Raw genomic sequence first — 21,614 nt, 5'->3', positions numbered from 1 at the left:
AGACAATGAACAAGTGGGTGGTCAATATCATATCTACACTATTAAAAATACTACATATTTGTATACTTCCTATTTAGAGGTGTAAATAAGTGTAAAACCTAATTTCCTAGTCACTTTTATGGCACACTTTTCCCTTATAAGTTCTTATTCATAATTATGGAAACTTGTCACGTTGCAATAGCAGTCTCCCACCAGCAGTAGTACTGTAGCACTTCAGCTTTAACAGCTCCCAGTTCCTTAGCCTACACTTCAGAGAAACACACATGCTCCTAGCAACTCTACATCTCTGCTCCCCAAATTGTCCTAAGTTTTTCTATTTGACGACAAGTTTTTTTTAAAAAGTAATATAAAATCAATGTGTTATATAAAAACAGGAAAAGAATATTACTTTAAAACAGGAACTGAATTACACTTGCATGCCACAGTCCAACTACTCCCCACTGCTTAACCCTGCTTCACCTGAAGACTAAACTTTGTTTTCATTTCCTGTATGCAATGTCACATAAGACTGATGAGGGTATTTTGCGAGGACATCAGACGGGGTTTAATCAGATCATGCACATACACAGCTCAATCTGTTCTGAAGTGTCCATTGTGGCCCTATTTACAGCATCCAAATTTGGTGATAAGATAGATGGTTTGATTTACAGGGAAGGCTATTTTATAAATAATACAACTTATGAATCTAGTTCAATTAGTAGAATTAATGCCATCATTAATAGCACAATGATTAGATTCTCAGTTCAGTAAGTTCCAGCACAAATAGTTTTTCATGAGAAAGCATATCAGGGCCACTTTCAATATTTTATCCCTCACATGTAGATAACCAAATACCCTTCATTCTCTTACAAATCATTTTGGAAAATCTAACATATTAATGCTTACCTTTCCAGTAAAATTTTTACTGATTTGGTATTCTGGGGGGAAAAAAAACAAAATACAAAAAGTTAAAATAAGCAACATACTCTTAAGGTAGCCTTTTTAGTTTGTGTTTTCTACACTATAACAAATATATTTAAAATGAGTTAAGCAAGGGAAAAATCTGGGCTTTTCCTGATAAAAATCCTTCAAAATGTTCACATCGCACAGTTAAAACTGAATGAATAGAAATGAAAAGTTCTGTGATCAATAGATTCTTCATTGATAATCCTACAGGCACTTATTCTTGATAGGGTACCAGTAGCCTTCTGGTAATATATACAAGTTGCCATTCTTTATGCAAGACTCTGGACAGTAATGGTGAGCAGGCTATGCAACTGAATGGGCACCTCAATCAAGTCTCACCCTATCCTTGCTAACATCTAGGCATAGGCACTTCCCAGCAGGAGCCACAGGTGGCAAGAAAGGTGGTCCAACAGCAACATCCTCTCCCAAGACAAACTGTCCAGCATCAGGGCGCTAATCTGCTGGGCGGGACACGTCATTAGCGTGCCTTACACCAGACTCCAGAAGCAGCTATTCTACTCAGAACTTGGTCGCGCAAGGAGACTCCCAGGAGGACAGTGGAAACGCTTTAGAGACGTCCTCAAAGTATCCCGAAAGAGATCAAACATCCCCATCAACTCATGGGAGTTCCTGGCTCATGACCATCCTAGATAGAAAATACAACTAGAGACACTTCGTTGGGAGCATGGAGGTGAAGACGAGGTGTCGGAGGGAGTGCTCAAACCTCCAAACTACTCATCTACCTGATCCTTCAAGCACCTCTGCCCCTCGTGTGGCAGACTCTGCAGATCACGTATTGGACTTATCAGCCATTTCAGAACTCAGCAAACCGGAGTGGAAGCAAGTCATCCTCAATCCCGAGGGACTGCCTAAGAAGAGCTCAGGAATAGGAATCTCAGGTGAATTTTCCCCTCCTTAGTCTGGGGTCCCAGTATTCTTTGGTCTCTCAACTGAATAGTGGAATGTCAGTCTTTTGCAGACTATAGCTGACATATATCCTTTCAGCCCTCAAAGAATTCATTTTTCCAGGATAATTACATTAATGAGTTGCTGTGATGGGGGGGGGGGGGGGGGTGGGACTCAGCAATTGTTACTGTAGCAGTGAGGGTGGAAACAGAAATGTCTAAATTAAGTATTTTTGGAACCAGTCTAAACATTAAATTTGGGAAAGTCAGAAATTGCTAAATGCACAATTTTAGTGGCGCAATGAAATCCAATCAAATAAGTCAAAAAATTAATTTGCATCCAGGTCCACATGTGCACTTTTCATCTGAGGTCAATAGACAACAATTGGGAAAATGGAGACAAATTGCAGTACCCCGACCACCACCACAGTGCAGATCACTGACTGAACCCCAACAGAGATCACCAACTGATCTTACAGCAGGAGTTGAACCTGGGATCTTGATATGAAGGGAGAAAAAATCATCAACTAGAATGACAACAGACCACTCTCCCTGAGCTAGTTATTGTGCACTAAAATCCAAAGTCCTATGAACAGGTCCTGTTTTCTCAGCCATGGTGCATGGGGAAATCTAGGGAGGAAATAAACTAAGAAAAAAAAAGTTAACCAAATCAATAAAAAGTCAACATCATCATCTCAGGCTAAGTTGATAAAGTTGGAAATAATAAATTTTGAAAATCCACCTAGTTTATTAGCATGTTAAAAATGGTATTTTAAATTGCATTCTTCTAATGGCCTTTTCCCACGGAAACCATCTGTTTATTTTACCAGGATTAGGCTCCCAAAACCAAGTAACCCTGAAGTCTAATGTCGAAGAGGGGAAAAAACAATGCAGTGATGAGATTCTTAATCTTAATGGAAAATTTAAAAAAAGGATTTAAAAATATATATCAAAATTAAAGATCCCACTTGTATTTACTGGCATGTATATCTCCAAGTGAAATAACTTTTCTACTACCTTGTTGATTTACAGTATCATGGGGAAGAAAGGGCTGGCAAAAAAAAATTATGCAGCGACATTAGGAACAAAGTCAGGAACTGGGTAGTTATGGCAACTCAACTTGGAATTTAATTTGCTGCTTACTGCTGCTCAACCCTAAGAAGGAATTTAAATAAAACTGTTTTCCTATTAGGACTACTTGTCAATAGTTGGCCACTTTAAAAAAAATGTCAGGAAACTAGCTGTGTGAATGTTTTTTTCGAGCCAATTTAAAAAGCAAGATCCTTCTGTAAACAGTTCATTACTGCAATAAAATTTCAATACCTTCAGAATGAGGAAATGACTAGGAATGAAATAATTACAGCCATTCTAAGTCAGTGTATAATTTACCCCTTAAAATAAAAAAAGCATAGAAATAAACTAACCCCCACGTCCATTTTTGTAAAAGCAATTTAACTCCTTAAATACTGGAGTGAATAGACATGATGATTTTTAAACAACACCCCCCACGTGCTTTGGATTTTCTCTTCAATGTGCTTCAATTGAAAATAATTACAATCCAATAATTTTGTTTTGCTGAACAGTGCTTTCAAACAGAAGTACCTTTAAGTAAGCAATGAAATGAAGAATAAAATGTATACATATTTAAATCTTACTGCTCATTTCACACATCCTATCTTGCGAGCTGACAGTAAAGTGTGGCTCGTTACAGGACCTGTGTGTCTTCATTTAAAATCTGTGGGTGACCAGCACTTCTCTTTTACAAGCAGAAAACATATATTTTCTAAAATGCAGTGAAGTTGAAATGGAGACACCAGTAATATTCAAAGGCGGCAGTTGGCAACAGTAGCATGGCAACACAGCATCACCTTCCAAACATGCTGTATCCAAAGGCCTAAGGTATGTGTTCACATCCTCACAGTCAGCTCTTTGATTCCTCGGCAGAAATAAAGCAGAAGGAGAGGAACAACACACATCTACAGTAACCAGCAGTAGGCTCAGTCACAGCACTGAGAAGGCCTTGCCTAAAAGTGCACATTCACAGCATTGTAAAAATGGAGTGATGTGTAATATAATATTCAAAGCCTTTGCATTAACTTTTTCCATTATATATTCCTATAGCCACATTTAAAAGTATCAATGTAATCAATGTAAATAAGTCATAGAGTAATGAACACATCTTGCTAGCAGTGCCACTGTCGCGCCCCAGTTTTGTATTTCCCTCAACTTTTCAGCCTATATTGTATAGAAAATCCTATGCTCCAACCAACTCTACTTACCATAACACCTTAAGTTTTGCTATTTAATTATAATTATAAAACCAAAGTACTATGAAAATAAAAGACTAAAGGCTGAATTTTTCCAGCTTGCGCTGATATAGCTTCAAAAATGGCAGGGCGCATGCGTGAGAATTACTTGATGGAGCGGCCGCCGTGATATCTGGTGCGGCGCGGTTCCTTTACATGGCCAGGTTGGACCCCCCCCCCCCCACCCCGATGATGTAGAAGGGGCAGGCGCTCTGTCTCTGGCAACAGCATCCAGCGCCACTACACAGGGTCTGGCACCATTTTTAAAGGGCTTCAAGCCCTTGCATTGTATTTCAATCTTTAAAGTTACAGACATGTTAAAATTAAAGTGAAAAATTTAATAAAAGTTTGAAGCCCCTCTCCCACCTCCACAATGACTAAACATTTTTTGCCCTCTCCCCCCAAAAAAAACTTACCTGGCAATCCCAACCTTCCCCCTGCACACCACCCCCCACTTCCAAAGTTTATAACCTATTACTTTCAACCCCTTCCCACCATCCCCTCCACCAATCGCAATATTTTTCCCGGCTCCTCACCTCTACCAACCCCTGAAAACTTACTTGCTACCCCCTCCCAACCAGTGTTCCACCTCGGATCTCCAAATAGAGATCCAAAGACGTGGGAGTTCCAGCAACCGACTGGAATATCGCAGCGGGACGGCCAGCGGCAGTAGGTAAGTGATTAATTAATTCACTTTAATGTATTAACATATTTAAATAGTGATGCCACCATGAGGCCTCGCCGCCGGCGGTAATATGGAACGGGGCATTCCCGACATCAAAGCCCATGGCGGGCCTCTCCCAGAGGTATTTTCAGCCCCCTCCACCACGATCCCCGATGTCGGAGGGCTAGTAGAATTCAGCCCTGAATGTATGACTTTAACATGGGTATTTGAATTATTTCTGCACAGCCTGATCCAATTATCTACCACCCTCTAACCCCACTTCACTTGGTCTTGGGTCCGTCTGCAACTTCACTGAAAATTGAATAGCGTTACTTTAAAAACTAACCTTCATAAATGAAATATCCTCTGTCCTGTCCCACATTTTTTGGACAGAGTTCAGTAATTTTTTTGCCTCCTCCAGTCGCTCATTTAGCTGATGCACTTGTGATGCATTTTCGTCGCAGAATTTTGTTCGTGTTTTATCGATCAGTTCCAAAGTCTTCCCCAGATCCTCTTCCAAGATCTGACGCATTTTCTCATATTGCAGGCGCACTTCCTCTTTTAATTGCTGGACTTTTTCCTTAAAAAAATGGCAGTGGCAGTAATTATTTAATTTATGCAATGTGTACAATGTGGAGAACTGCAACTGATCGTTGGGAAGGCGATACAGGGGCGGGGCGGGGGGGGGGGTGTGTGGGGTGGAAGGAGGGGAGGACAGAATTTAGGAATTATTCTAGAAAATGATCCCAAAAATAAGCAAAGCCTCAAGCAAATCCAGCCCAATGGCTCACCAGGCAGGTCTCACTGTCTGAAACGAGTGCCATTTAGGCTTATCTATAGATGCAGGCATCCTGGAAATTGCAGAAGTCTTGCTGTTTGCACACAGTCTCGCATCTTTTTTTTAAAAAAAAAGAGTGGAAATACCACGCCTCAGCCTTCTGTTTATCTACGGGAGGTCTCAAATCACTAAATGCAGATACACAGACATGAAAATTGAAATGATTCACAGCATGTCGGATAGTTGCCTTCTTTCATCAGAATGGGCCGACATTAACCTTTATAATGCTCTTTGTGCTCAGGATTGTGCGTGCTAAACGCTTCTCATTGACAAGATAAACTATGCTAGTCCCCACTGTATGTTTTTGCCTTTCCCGCGACGTGTAAACAGCGCTGTATCTAACCTGGACATAGCTTGTTTGGATTATTATGAATCATCTTGTACAAAGTACTTCTATCAATGTTCATTTTACATCAAGGGGGCCAATGTCAGATGGCTTCCCTTTCCAGTGTTCAATTTTTGAAGTCCTAACTTAAACGCATACAACAATGCTTGAAAGCCATGTGGTTGCTGTACTCAAGTCACTTCTCGATATTTATGGAAGGAAAACTGCCCTTGGACATAAGTGCAAAGATCAATTAAATTCAATATCTATTCGAGCATTCTTCTGAACCTTTGTAGAAATCTGACAAACACCATTGCAGAGGGCATCAGGAATCCACAGAAAAAAAAAGAGATGGCCCATGTACTCTAAGAATGGTGTTGGAAGAGCTTTTTTAAAAAAAAAGATAGGATAAAGCCAAAGAAGACTCGAGAGTCTTTGTAGACTCGACGTTAAATATGTTCAAATGCTACTTACTCTGTATTGCTTGAACTGTGCGGTCAAAATTTAGACCATAATTCAGAGGAAGCAATGATTAAACTTTATAACATTCTATTCAGACTGCACCTTGAATACAGTTCTGGCTGTCAAAAACAAGAGTGTCATTCAAATGCTCGAGGAAATGCAGCTAAGGGCTACAAGGCCAATATGAGGAAAAATTGGATGGATTCGGGCTTTTCAACCCAAGAGGAGTCTGACATGTGATCTTAGAGGTGTACAAGAGTGTTACCGGTATTAGAAACAAAATTAAGGTCAGACAGACCAAATAACCTCCCTCATCCATAATTATGTAAACTCCACCTTTTCTCTCTTCTAGGTGACATAAATGGGAAATTTAATTTCCAGTAATGCATTAAGGTTACCAATAGAACAAACCCTGTGTGGCCAAATTTGTACTTGTATGATTTGCTACAAGCTGGACCTCAGCTCACTAATTGCAATATGCCTAAATTTAACCTCTTTTATTATAGATATGCACTTCAGTTTACCTCCTTCAGCGAAGACTGGCAAATAGGCTCTGAGCATCTGTATCAATTGCAACATTACTGCCACCACTTACACACATCAGATAGCAGCCATAATTCCAGCAGAAGGACATGACTGAATATTAACGATCACAATTGTTGGAATACACAGAACTTAATTACTAAAAGCTGAATATTCAAGATAAAGCACTTGCCCTCTGGGGAACTCTATATTTCTCTCTCACCATTTCACTGTACAGGTCCATTCCCAGCTGCACCGGCCCTCATTTCCCTTCCCCCACCTTAAACTTGTTTGCCTAATTTCCTCTTGATGCCCACTTGCCTGCCCTAAATATCTGTTCCCTCTTATTGACTTCCATCAAAGCCCTAGCAATTAATCCCAAGATCTTAGTGACCGGATGGCCTTCTTCTGTACTGTAACCATTCTATGATGCACCATGTTAGAACTATCCTAGAAATGCAGACTCCATTCCAGGCAGATAGGATTCTAGTCTTTGTGCTGTTAGAGCTCCTATGGAAAATGGAAGCAAGAATGCACTTGCATTTGTTGATTACCTTATTCATTCTCAGGATGTCCCAAACCACTTCACAGTCAATGCGAAGTGTAGTCACTTATGGAGGAAAATGCAGCTGCCAATTTGTACACAGCAAGATAGCACAAATGGCACCAATTAAAATCGGTATTGGTGATGTTGAGAGAGGGGCATGCTGGCCGGCACACCAAATCTTTGTATAGTGCTATGGTGATCTTTTATGTTCACAGCTTGGTTTAAATGTCTCATCCAAATTAAGTACCCGACAATGGAGCACTCCTTCAGTACTGTGCAAATGCCAGCCCAGATCACATGAAGTATTGAAATGTAGCTTGAATTCAATCTTCTACAGTACTCCCAGCTAAGCCAAGCTGGCACTTCAGATAAGTTGCACCCAGTTTTCAACTAAAAACTAACTAATTCAGTAAATTAAGAAGGAAAATGAGTCGGGAATTCCATGCACAGCGAATCTGGAGATGCAGAGGGGAATTTAGAACTGGAGATTTACAACAGTCAAGCCTAACAGATAAAGGCGGAATAATGATTTGCTTCCTTAATGACACCATTCATCGGTTTGATGAGCGCAATTCTCCAAAGTAAATCAGAGAGAAAAATGTCAAAGTCTCAGCTACCCGCTTTAAACTGACTCCATTTTAATATTCATGCAACCTGAAGGAGTTAGATTGCACGGCTAAGGAGGTTTAAATGTTGAACTTTTCTTACCTCAATCACACTTTTATCAGTCTTCAGTTTGTAAATTTGTTCTTCAATATCCTGTTCTCTTTCCGACAATCTCTCTTGTTGTTTCATCAGCATTTGCTTTAAAGAAAAACAGATTGATAGCACTGTTAAAAAGCAGTCATCAAACTCAAGAAAATGCATCATTCGGAAATAACTGTGCCAACAGTAGATTTATTTCATGGCATATCAAAAAGTTTATTCACTGTCTCTATGTTGCACTAGACCAGTGCTGGCACCGCCAGGTCCAGACACACAAGTCTCAGAGCCAGTAGCAATCCCAAAATAAACTCATACAAAAGCAAACTACTCTGGATGCTGGAAATCTGAAACAAAAACTGAAAATGCTGGAAACACTCAGCAGGTCAGGCAGCATCAGTGGAGAGAAAAACAGAGTTAACGTAGACCCAAAACGTTAACTCTGTTTTTCTCCACAGATGCTGCCTGACCTGCTGAGTATTTCCAGCCTTTTCTGTTTTTCTCCAAAATTAAACTCACTAGATTCAGTAAGCCTGGCTATTAGGAAGACCTGGTTTAAAAAATGGTTCCCCCCCACCACCCCCAATAGCCTCAACAGTCTGGCAAGCTTACAAGGATTGCTGCTGGCCTACACATTGGAAGCCAGTGGCACTTAGTCCAATATAAAAACAAACCACAGGTTTGAATGGAACACTAGGAGCAGAATTAGGAGCGCTAACGGACCTCATAACTGGAGAACTGCTTAACAACTTTTGTCTTCCCTTCCTCCTACAGACTGAATACCCAAACCTGGTATCTCCTTAGTAACTATCTGATTTATCACCTCTCCTAATCTTTTCAACCTTTGTTTGTCTTGGAATATAGGCCTTGACCCTTCACTCAGGTTCTCAATATTGGTTTCTAACTTGTGTGCGTAATTCCTCACCAGAGGAGCCCCTGATCTCAGATATAAGCCGTCAGGTGAGACAGCAAGAGCAAACAAAACACACGCTTTGGCAGCATTAAGCAGCCAGTTCAAGAGTGGCCTATGCTGAAGCCTGCAATCACACTTATTAACCTTGGTTGTGAGGAGTGTGCAGCACTGGGGAATTTAGAAGGGGAAATTTATGGGCAAAAGGTTCAATATAATTTTTCTTAATTGCTCTTCCCCTCTCTCATTGCCCTCCAGTTATTTTGCTATGTCCAGTTTGAGTTTTCCTTCCTTTGTTCCTTTCTCATTTGTTTTTTTAAATAATTTTTGCAAGGAAATGTCACAAAACAGCCAAAAAGACAAAGACCAAGAATACAGATAGGGAATCTGCCAGAGGAAGGCATTTAGATTTCCACGCAGGAAATGGTTTTCAACTTCCCAAGACAGGCGGACGCACAAGCTATACTTTCACAGCAGCAGAATGGTATTTTTAGGTTATGTTTCTGGTATTTTGGGAATTGCAGTGCTCCCAAAGACACCACTGGACCACCCACACATGCCTAGAATTAATTCTTGACCATCTACCGTTTTATACATGTCTGAATTTTTCACCTTCTAAAGTATTTTCATGCCTAAACTTTGAAATTTGTGAAGAATTTCATGCATAATGGTAGACCTTTCAAATACACTGCACCCAGCTATAGCAAAACAATGTCTTTGGCCCAGTTTTAATTTTATATTCATGTTAGGGAGCAAATCTCACTAGGTGCCATGGGCCTTTGTTTTATCTGGACTTCCACAGATATGAAACACGAAGAACCTGTTCTATATTTACATTGCTTTAATAGTTTCCTTTATCCAAACTGCAGAAATGTAGAACCATATATTGGTGGATCTACAATGGTGACTAGGATAACGGCTTCCCCACATTGCAGAGCGCAGCTGATGGCAAGAACGGATCCCCTCCATTAGTGATACAATATAAACAAAACCTACAGAGAGCTGCAAATGATACTCTTACACATGCTAGTCTTATGATTTCACTAAAAGCATGAAGGACAACTGCACTGTAGGTGATTTTCGGTAAAATGTTAGTAGTATGTAAAGTGTGTGCTCAAAGATCACCAAGATCATCTACTTCCACCTCTGTAACAAATCGCCTATCTCTACCCTGAATTAGCTCATTTGCTGCTGAAACCCTCAATACGATGATAGATGTTGTCACTGTAAAGCTAGGTTGTATCCAGAGAGAGAACTTTCATCTATACAACACTAAGTTGATGTCCTGATAAGGATGAATTTGAGACAATGAATCAAGATCAAGTGAAATGACACAAAGATTTTCCTACATCCTACTATATCATTCCCAAACTAGTAGTCAACGGATAAAATACCAAAACTAGCTAATACAGCACAGACTGTGAACCTGGGACTGACTGGTATGTATGTTTCACTTATGGTAAAACAGCTAGTTGGAGAGCCAAGGCAAAAATAAAGGTAAACTGTTAGGTCAAATACTAACAGATATGAGGAGAGAGGGGAAAAAAGAACAAACTTGCATTTATATATTGCTTTTCACAACCAACAAAGTACTTTTAAAATGTAGGCACATTTTAATGTTGGGCAATGCAGCAGCCAATGTGCGTACAGCAAAGATTCCACAAACAGCAATGAGAAAAATGACCAGATAATGTTTGCCAGGATACCAGGAGAGAACTCCATATTCTTCTTCAAAAAGTGTCATGGGATCTTTTGCAGCCACCTGAAGTGGGGGCAGACAGGGCCTAGGTTTAGCAGTACTTTCAACAATGCAACACTCCCTCAGTGCTGCACAGAAATATCAGCCTAGATTACATGTTCAAGCCTCTGGAGTGGAGCTGAACCGATCTGAAACCTTTTAATTCAGACACAAAGCCAAACAATCAACAAGCCTCATGTGGAAAAAAGTAACACTGTTGCTTTTTTTTAAAAAAGCTGTTAACATAAGAAATAGGAGCAGGAGTAGGCCATTCAGCCCCTCAAGCTTGCTCCGCCATTTAATAAGATCATGGCTGATCTGATTGTGGCCTTAACTCCACTTTCCTGCCTACCTGTCAGACTGTGTTTTTATGTATAAACATTTAGAATAAGACGAATGCTGCATGGCTCTGGATACACTAAATGCTATTGGGCCCCAAAAGTATTACAAAAAGTCAAAAGAGCCACAACTCACTCTCAATACTGGTTCTGGTGGATGAACCTAACCAGAACTATTTTGGGATTGAAAACAAATATTTGACTTTAGTGTGTGAACTTTGATTAATGTCATGAAGTTTCAACCGGACAGGCCAAACACAATTATTCATGGCTGTCATATCAGGCCAGGTGAAAGAGATAAAGATTTTACAAGTCACACATGTGAATTCAAATTGAGCACTCAATTACTGGCTGTTTGATCACAAGTAACTGAAATGGGTACAGATTGCTGGAAAAAGTGGGGTGGGGAGAAATACACAATGTGCTGGTCTTGGAGCATGGGCAGATTCAAAATTGATTATTGGCTGAAAATATTTTATTCAAGTTAGCAAAATTGCCCACAGAACTTCAGTGAAAAATACAGATATTGTGATCAAAGATAAAAAGACGTATGGTTTAAAAGTGAGTTCAACCTACATCTTGCGAAAGCCTAGTTTTGACCTCTGCAGCTCCTTCACTATATAAGGCAGGCCAACCTACAGCCAGGGACTGGATCAAATTAATTGCATTTTTGCTATTCATGTAACATTGTCATTACGGTCAGGTTTAGATTTATTGTTTTTCACACTATTCCCCACACCTTAAATAGTACAACTCCCTGAAAACTGATGGCCATTTAATTTGGTAATAATTCTTTGCTGTTTTAGGATGTTTAATTATAGCAGTGAGCAATCTTTTTAGATTGCTGGGCACCTGCAGGGCTCAAAATCCAGGCTTTATAAAATAAAAACAGGTGGACAAAAAAAAAGTTACTGATACACAGTAAAAAAAAAAATCACTGGTCCAAAGTATTGCACATGCAGCTCCAAACACATGACCCTGATTGTACAAACCACATCCAGATCAGTAAATGTGCTGAACGTGTGAATGTGGGAACTCCATGCAGGGGAAAGAACGGTATTGGAAAACCTTCACTGGGTCATGGGGGCTCGTCGTACTCCTACAGACTCTTTGAACATACTGAATTCAGAACAGATTACTTTCAATTCAGAGCATGTACTCAACCAGCAAGGTCTGCATTTGCCGGAAAGTCCCTGCATAAAACAATCTAAAGCTCAAATACTTCCATATCTGCTGAAAGCAAATAGCATCTCAGTTGCATGCTACACTCACAGTCTTTTGCAAGGTCCAGTATTTATCAGAGCCCTGCAAAACGCTTGAACTCACTTCCCTTATGTTATCAAGCATTAATACCAATGGCTGCACTTGAAAGAATTTAGTTGGATAAAAACCTGTTAGGCAGAAGAAACCAGATCAATAAGTTTTCCAGATTTTGAAATTAGATTCAAACACTCATATTTAGTACTAAAACTACACAAAACAAAAATTTAAATATTGTAACTTTACCACGTCACTGAAATGTATAGAACAAATCCGATCACAGCTAGGAAAGTTCATCCTCCACATTATGGTGTGATCTGGCGTCTGTTGCTGGCAGCTCACTCAGCACAGCAACCCATCCAATGACCATGAAGGGCATGTCAATACTAGATATGGCTACAGAATTGAGCTGCAGGCCTAACAAATCCCCATAAACCCAGGCCTAACAAACTACTTCATCTCTGACCCATGTTGCTCCCAGCATTCAAACCCACAGCGGGAGACAGCATAAAATTCCCCCCCTACATGTCAACGTAATTTGTAAATGTAGGATCATAAATATACTTTGATGCCAATTTTATTTGTATTGTATTCACATTTACCAAATCCTGGTATTGCTAAATACATGAAAATGGGAAACAAAATTGAATTTTAACATTAAAAAATGCACATTAATTTATTGGCAAAATATCTTGCATGCATAAAGAACACAGTTGAAGTAGATATATTTTTGATTATGAGCCATGTCACATTTGAACCCTCCAAGCAAGGAGCACCCTTCCCTAAAGTAATAGTTAAATTATATTTAATCACACAAATCAATTTATGCTTTCAATAGAAAATACCCAGACACCTTTTAGTATCTTTCACAATTCACATAACTTAATCTTACCATTATTTCATGGTCTGCCTGCAATTTAGAAGATGACCATATTTTACAATTAAATAAATATCAGCACAAAGGACTTCATGATTTCTAATAATCATAGTTACAAAAGACAGAACATTAATAGAATGGTTATTTTTAATGTTGGTGTTATCAAGGTGAGGGATATCAGTGCGGTGAATACAATACTTCTTTGGGTTTGGGATCCTGTGTTAGAATCGTGCAATTCCAAATTAGGAATTAGATAGGCCAGCTGTAAAGTAAAGCAACATCTCCTCACCTCAACAATAGACCTTAATTTTAACCTCAAGAGTTTTTCCCACTTCCCTTATTAGCTATCCCCATGGCCTCTCTATTTGATGAATGTTTCATTAGAAGACAGGAAAAGGCATCTGGCCCCCTTCCATCCAGCTTCAGTTTCAGCACACCATTCTTCAGCTTTTGTCTTACTTGAAGCCTTTTAGTCTTTTGCTGAATCAAGAATTGATTTAATTTCCATTTTGAGTCCTCCAACTGAGCCATCGCCCCCTACTCAAGTGGAAGGTTAACCACCAGCCAACAACTTGAAACAAGTAGCTCCTGCTTTAAATTAGCTTGGTGCTTCCTTTGTCCAAGATCTAGTCCTCCAATTGCATCTTAATAGCTTGGCACATAAATTACTGCCAAAGTATGGCTAATGTAGGCAGATTTGTGCTGTGGATTCACACATATACTACTCAAGCAGCCTTAATCTGTAGGATCCCTGGGGATGGTGCATAGTTGGATTCAAATCTAGGTCCAGGAGGTAAAAGAGTGACACACCAAGTCACTGCAACCACAGAAATTGATAGTATGGCGTACTCTGAATGATGCATTATATACTGGACATAGGAAATTGGAGCAGGAGGCCGCCAATCAGTCATCGAGCCTGCTCTGCCATTCAACTAGGTCATGGTTGATCTTCTACTTCAATGCATTTTCCCACACTATCCCCATATCCCTTGATATCTTTAAAATCTAGAAATCTATCGATCTCTGTCTTGAACATACTTAACAGCTGAGCCTCCACAGCCCTCTGGGATAGAGAATTCCAAAGATTCACCACAGTCTAAGTGAAGAAATTCCATCTCACCTCACTCCTAAATGACCTACCCCTTATTCTGAGACTGTGTCCCCTGGTTCTAGATCCCTCCAGCTAAGGGAAACATCATTCCTGAATCAACCTTGTCGAGCCCTGTAAGAACTTTGTATGCTTCAAGGACATCACCTCTCATTCTTCTAAACTCTAGAGAATACAGGCTCAATCTTCTCAATCTCTCCTCATAGACAATCCCACCATTCCAGGAATCAGTCTGTGAACCTTCCTTGCACTTCCTCTATGGCAAGTATATCTTTCCCTAGATAAGGAGACCAAAACTGTACATAATACTCCAGGTGCAGTCTCACTACAATTAATGTCCTCATTAGGTCAGTCTCAATCAGTACGGGTACAAACATTAACTCAAAACAGTCAAGAATCTGCAGACAATAAAGATCTGATATCAGGGAATAATTCCACAGATGTAAGTTAATATTGGGGTTTAGATGATTGTGATAAAAAAAATCTTGATTAACTCTTACGCCATCTCAGCATCCATCTCATGTCCTATGAGGGCATCCAGAAACTTAGCATTCTTTTGGTATGCTCACTAAACACTGTTTTTGCAGAAAACCTACTACTGTCCTCATAGGGCAAATTATTGTGTTCATTACAATGTTAGTAAAGTTGAGAAACCAAATTAAGAAACACATCAAGGCAAGATTAGAACCGTAAAATTGAGATCATCAGGAAGTAGTGAAGTGATGCCAAGCTTCAATCTTTAAAGTCTGAAGATCAAAGGAAGGAAAAACTGAGGAAAGTAAGGAGTTACATAGGCTTACAGCCCTAGGAAACAGTAAGTTACAATAGGAGACTTTGCAATAAGTTGATTTCAGCTTAGTGCTGGTGTAGAGAGGAAGAGCACATAAGAGCACATGGATCACAGTAGTTCAAGGCAGTGGCTCACCACCACCTTCTCGAGGGCAATTAGGAATGGGCAATAAATGTTGGCCTTGCCAGCGACGCTCACATCCCAAGAAAAAAACAAAACAGATGGAGAATTTGGAGATTTAAAAGAAACGTCAGGAGCAGCATTGACTACGTAGCATTGATAAAATAAAGACAAAAAGGAGTGGCACTGGGCACTAGAGGTGATCAAAGTGTAAGCAACAAACATTCTTCTGTACTGTCCAGAAATGTGGTAGTATGAGAATTAAGAACCCACTCAGGTATTGGAGCAATATTCAAGTATTGACTGATTTGGCCTTTAGGAAGAGAGTGAAAACTCGAGGGGAAAAGTAGCAATTGTCATGAAGAAACCACCTAATTTCTTGGAGGCAGCTTCAGCAATGCACAGGATATGCATCTTCCATATAAGGCTAGACAACGAACGCTAATGCTTAAAGAAGAACTAAGGATGGAGCCAAAACCAAGAGATGTTAATTTTTAAAGAAGAACTAAGGATGGAGCCAAAACCAAGAGATGTTAATTTTTTTTTAGATATACAGCACTGAAACAGGCCCTTCGGCCCACCGAGTCTGTGCCGACCATCAACCACCCATTTATACTAATCCTACACTAATCCCATATTCCGACCAAACATCCCCACCTGTCCCTATATTTCCCTACCACCTACCTATACTAGTGACAATTTATAATGGCCAATTTACCTACCAACCTGCAAGTCTTTTGGCTTGTGGGAGGAAACCGGAGCACCCGGAGAAAACCCACGCAGACGCAGGGAGAACTTGCAAACTCCACACAGGCAGTACCCAGAATCGAACCCGGGTCCCTGGAGCTGTGAGGCTGCAGTGCTAACCACTGCGCCACTGTGCCACCAATTATTCTTTAGACTTGCAAGGAACAGGGAAATGGTTTTTAAAGAATTTTTAAAAATCACTGCCTTACTCAAGGACATGGAGGGACTGAGATATAAATGATTCAGCTATTGCACTAAAAGAGGACCAAAGATTGTGACCTTAGTAAATGAAGTTGATAACGAGCAAAAAGAATGAACAGAGTTGGATGAATGTAGATGATCGTTTTATGAAAAAGGCATAGAAAAGAGCAGAACTCTGGGGAATTTTAAAAAAATTAGTATTAAACACCAACAGCAATGCAGAGAGGCATTTGGGAGAAAACTAGATAGCAATGAATATAGCTTTAGTAGGAGGCAGAAGAAAAGTTGCTTTGAGGAGCACGGTGCTAGACCCCAGGGGATTTGGAGATGTCTGTGGCAATGAGGAATGAGTGACCAAAGTATTCAACCACATGGTTACAGGAGTGCTGCACAGGGGATATCAAAGGCATGGTGACACCAAGAAATGTATTAGCATTTATGGATTTAGTTATAATGGAAGCAACTGGAGATCATCATTTAACAGCTTCATACAACAGCTTAACAGTTCAAAACAGGTCCCAAATACCATAAGTGTGCTAATTGCAACATTGGAAGTGTGATTAATGCACCAAGATAACCTACTCTTTTATAGAATATAAATTGCTTTTGACTATAAAAAGTTTTAGAAGTCTTAAAACATTAAACTAATAATAGATATTATGCCAAATTAGTAAGCCTCCAACAACAGTTGCTCTCAAGTAGAACTGAAACAGGTGGGAGATTTTATCAAAGTGAGCCAACTAACTTGTGGGCTGGGGGTGGAGAGAAATGGGCAAATTTCTTTGGTAACATCACCCACACACTAAAATGGACTCTGCAATAACTCATTCTGGTAGCAATAATGAAAAATCTAGTCATACAAACTAGATTTGCACATCAAAAAATAGTGACTCTCAATATTGTCAGTCAATGAGAGCACAGAATAATTGGCTGCACATTACAAAATAAAAATGTGGGAGATTAACAGAGTCCACAATATAATAACAGCCAAAGTTTAGTAGATATTCTGTATATGTTACCACCAGGTTATAGTCTCTCACAGTAAAGCTAAACTTCAATAGACTACCTTTTGCTCTGACAGTTCCTTTGGTTTAAAGAATAGCTGAAGAGGAGGGATGTCCAAGGTGTGGCGCGCAAGTCTCTTTATCTGGCAAGCCTGTCAATTTTTTTCCCCCTTTATAAAGCACTGTGTGTGCAAAGTCCTTTTCCACTAACATTCTGAACCTACTCAGCCTCAGCTCTTTCAATTTTTCAGGCCCAGGAAGTTTAAAAGGTTTCTCCCAGTTGATGAATTTTGACCAGTGATGGAACAGTTGTTCTGCACCAACTAGGATAACATTCTAGTAGTCCTCTGGGCCAGGGAGGTTCAAGTAACCTCTAGTTTTTTTTTCTATAAATGTAAATTAGAGTTCAAGCAAACTTAAGGTGGCAGTGGGGAGATAGGGAAAGGTAGTCGAGGAAAAGAGAACAATATTGTGTGAGGGAGGGTGGTAGGGGGAGAAAGTGGAGGAGGAGGATTGAACTACCGCAATTCAAAACAGTAGAAGGCAGAAAATGGTGGGAGAAGCAGACTACATCAGTAATGGGAAAGTACAGGCACCCAGCCAATTTTAGGGTACAAGGGGCTCAGTTATTTTTTGCATTTAAGTATTTTGGGGAGCAATACAGTGTGTTACAGATGCACTCTAATCCGGTGGACTTCTGGAAACATTTTATTTAAATGATTAAATCACATGGGATATTTAAAACTCAAGATTTCTGTATGTTTAAATTTCTCCTGTGAATCATGAATCCGCCAGTATGTTAGCCTACATTCTCTTTCATATATTCATAAGCAGCAACTTTTCATTGATTACAGGAGCCCAATTCCCCACATAAAAAATTGAACGTAATAATTCAAATGAAATATCAGCAGCACAAAACCTTCTAAAATCTGAAATCAAGTTGAAAACACATGCCAAAAATAATGAGAGCATCTCACTGGTGATAAATTCCAGATATAGTTTCAGCACAACTGATTTTTCATTTTACTGTCACATCTAAGTGAGATGTGTGTGTTTTTCTCACTTACTAAAGAAATGCCACAAATGAAATCATATAACTAACTGTTCACTGCCTCACATCAGATATGTGCTGCCCAAACAAGGTACACAGTGAGACACAGCCATTTCCATAGCTGAATAGTGTCAACATTAGTTGTAGCCTAGCTCAAAAAAAAACTAATTTTCAGCTAGTTAAGTGCATAAAAGGTGGATATTTACAGGAAGACTTACATTTATATAGTACTTTTCATTCAAACAGGTTGTCCCAAAGCACTTTACAGATAATAAAGTACTTGTGACGTGTAGTCACTGTTGTAATGTAGGAAACAAATTAACAGAGAACAAACTAATTTACTTGATAGTGCCTTTCACATCCTTAAGATGTCCCAGAACATCTTACGGTCAATTCCCAAACAGTAATGAGATAAGTGACCCAGTTCAGCTGCTTCTGTTGTATTGCTTGAACGTTAATAAAACAAAATCAACAGGATTTGTTTGTGAATCCAAAATGTTGGCAACACTGCATCATGGGGGATGGCTCTGTGCAAAAATTCTGTGTTTGAAAATAAAAAGTATGATGGGCATGATGTTCAGTCAGGCAACATGTATTGTAAATGACAGGCTAGGGTGCTATGCACTTGAGGGAAACAAGGAAGCTTGGTCAGTAGCATAACGACAGTGTAGTCAGATCACGGTTACTGACCAATGGCTTCTCTTGGCCTTCCTAATTTTCCTAAACCATTCCCACATTTTGCAGTCTCAAGGTTCAAAACACCTGGAACCAGTTAGCCAGGACACCAGGAGAACTCGCCATTCTACTTCAAATAGTGCCATAGAATCTTTTACATCCCCCTAAGCAGTCAGGCACAGATCTCAGTTTAAGATTTCAGCTGAAAACAGTATCGCCAATAATGAAGCATTCGCTTAGTACTACGCTGAAGGCAAGTTGATTGTAATAATCCCCTAGTTTTCTAAGCTGAATGTGGGGAAGAAGAGGTTTGTGAGTGATGTGGAAGACCTCCAAACACAGAATACTCTGCAGCAAGAGAAGTGCTGACTACAGGATGGGATGTGGGTCAAATACAAATGCTCACTTTCATAGCCTAAATGAATGACAGCCAAGTATTTCACATGTAAACAGCATTTCTGAATAATTCAACAGGGTGTACTGATCAAAAGAAATAGGTACCGCAACGCACTGTTAAATTTCTACATGCCCCAGGCACTGTTTAAGAACCAAGATTTTTCATTTCTCTTTTTTGCATGGAGACAACAGAGTCTGGAGTGCCATTGTTTTTCAATTCCAAACCTGTTTCATTTGTACTAAGTGACCCACTTTGACAGATAATTAAATATGAAGCTTTAAAGCACTGCACAAACGCTGCTACTTTCCAGTATGATTTTCTTTGCAAGGTTTTATTCTATTAATCAAATCAGATTGAAAAAAAACTGCTTCATGGGGGCTAAACTCTTGACATAAACCAGAAAGTTTGGTTGATAGCAATAATTATAATGCAGTCAGATCACACTTGTTGACCAGCAGTTTCTGCTGATCTTCCTTCTAATTCCACCATAGATATTTTAGTCACAAGGGGCTGGATTTTGAGCCCCCATCAGGGCCGGGATCAGAGGCAATCGGTCCTAAAAATAGTATCCGCCATCCGGGGTCAGTTCTCAGCTCCATTCCTCCCTGGGCCATTTTCCCCAGGTGTGGGATTGGAGGGGAGGGGAAGGGGTTGAAGGGCTACCAACCCCAATTAAATTAATTAAGGGACACTTAATAAAGGGGCGGCGCAGTGGTTAGCACCGCAGCCTCACAGCTCCAGCGACCTGGGTTCAATTCTGGGTACTGCCTGTGCGAAGTTTGCAAGTTCTCCCTGTGTCTGCATGGGTTTCCTCCGGGTGCTCCGGTTTCCTCCCACAGCCAAAAGACTTGCAGGTTGATAGGTAAATTGGCCATTATAAATTGCCCCTAGTATAGGTTGGTGGTAGGGGAATATAGGGACAGGTGAGGATGTGGTAGGAATATGGGATTAGTGTAGGATTAGTATAAATGGGTGGTTAATGGTCGGCACAGACTCGGTGGGCCGAAGGGCCTGTTTCAGTGCTGTATCTCTAAATCTAAATCTTAATGCCAATTGAAGGAGGCCAAATGGGATTTTCCAGTCGGCTCCACGTTCACGGAGGCGGCAGGGGATAGCTTAGCTGCCTGGAGGCGGCTGCCTGGCAGCAGACTGGGAGTGGGTGGCGAGAGTGGGAGCAGCACTCCAGGCAGGCTTAGAGGCATTCCCTGCCTGCCTGGGTGCAGCAGCAACCGCATCCCGAACAGCTCTTAATTGAGTTCATCAATTCGCAGTACAAGATTGGATTGCTAGCATCAACTCAGGAAATCTCAGTTAAGAGAAGCTATGGGTGGGGAAGAGTCACTTGTCCAGCAGTGGTTAGAAGTTTGAGGAGGCCTTCCAATATTATAGCAAACCTACACAATATTTGACGGAGAAAAAAAAAATTTAAATGTGGGGAAAATAGCCCATTCTTCAGGATTAATACAATTATTAGGACAAATCAGAGTAGCAGTTGCTCATTACAAGGAATCATAAAGTTCCACAGATTTAGAAGCATAGTCATTATTTATGGCAGCATTTAATCCTTAATTGATAATAAAAATGGTCTAATGAAAACATGGCTGTTTACAAATTCTGCCTTGTCCAGGAAGGAAACAAAAATAAATTGATCCAGAGAACAGTGCTGTTGTCAGCGCTGTTCTGAAGAAGGGTCATTGACCTGAAATGTTAACTCTGCTTCTCTCTCCACAGATACTGCCAGACCTGCTGAGTATTTCCAGCATTTCTTGTTTTTATTTCAGATTTCCAGCATCCGCAGTATTTTGCTTTTATTTTAGTGCTGTTGTCAAGTTCTCCAAGATACAGCAAATGCGCTATTCCAGTGCATTCACTCTACAAACTATAGCATATATCAAGTGATTTCAGCATTGCGCCGGGGCTAAATGTGTTTGGTGTCAAGGCCCGAACTGAATCCAAAGTGAAGTCAAATGAGACTTCCTTCTTCAGGGAAGCTCAATCTACTTCAGTGTAGTGTCAGGTACAAAATGAAACCACTTTGTACTGACAGTACAGTTGTAGGATGAGTGCACCCTCATTTTCTCTTCACAACCCATTGCCTGGGAAAGAGACTGACACAAAATTCGAATTTATTGATCAAACAAGTAAGCCTGTTTACGCTACAAAAGCAAACTAAACCAAGATT

The 21,614-nt window shown here is 40.1% G+C and overlaps 1 protein-coding gene across 1 annotated transcript in view; it reads right to left on the bottom strand.

Moving 5' to 3' along the window:
- Nucleotides 1-21,614, bottom strand: part of LOC137380753 (E3 ubiquitin-protein ligase TRIM8-like) — an 81,306-nt gene that overhangs the window by 12,066 nt on the left and 47,626 nt on the right. The window contains exons 2-4 of the mRNA XM_068053064.1: nt 8,223-8,318; nt 5,167-5,400; nt 886-917 (exon numbers count right to left, since the gene is read on the bottom strand). Of these exons, the coding sequence (XP_067909165.1) occupies nt 886-917; nt 5,167-5,400; nt 8,223-8,318 (362 nt within the window). The remainder of the gene's footprint in view (nt 1-885; nt 918-5,166; nt 5,401-8,222; nt 8,319-21,614) is intronic.

This window comes from Heterodontus francisci, chromosome 20, assembly GCF_036365525.1.
Source record: "Heterodontus francisci isolate sHetFra1 chromosome 20, sHetFra1.hap1, whole genome shotgun sequence".
NCBI lineage: Eukaryota > Metazoa > Chordata > Chondrichthyes > Heterodontiformes > Heterodontidae > Heterodontus > Heterodontus francisci.
The sequence above is the reverse complement of the archived record's forward strand: the minus strand, read 5'-3'. Positions and strand labels throughout refer to the sequence as shown.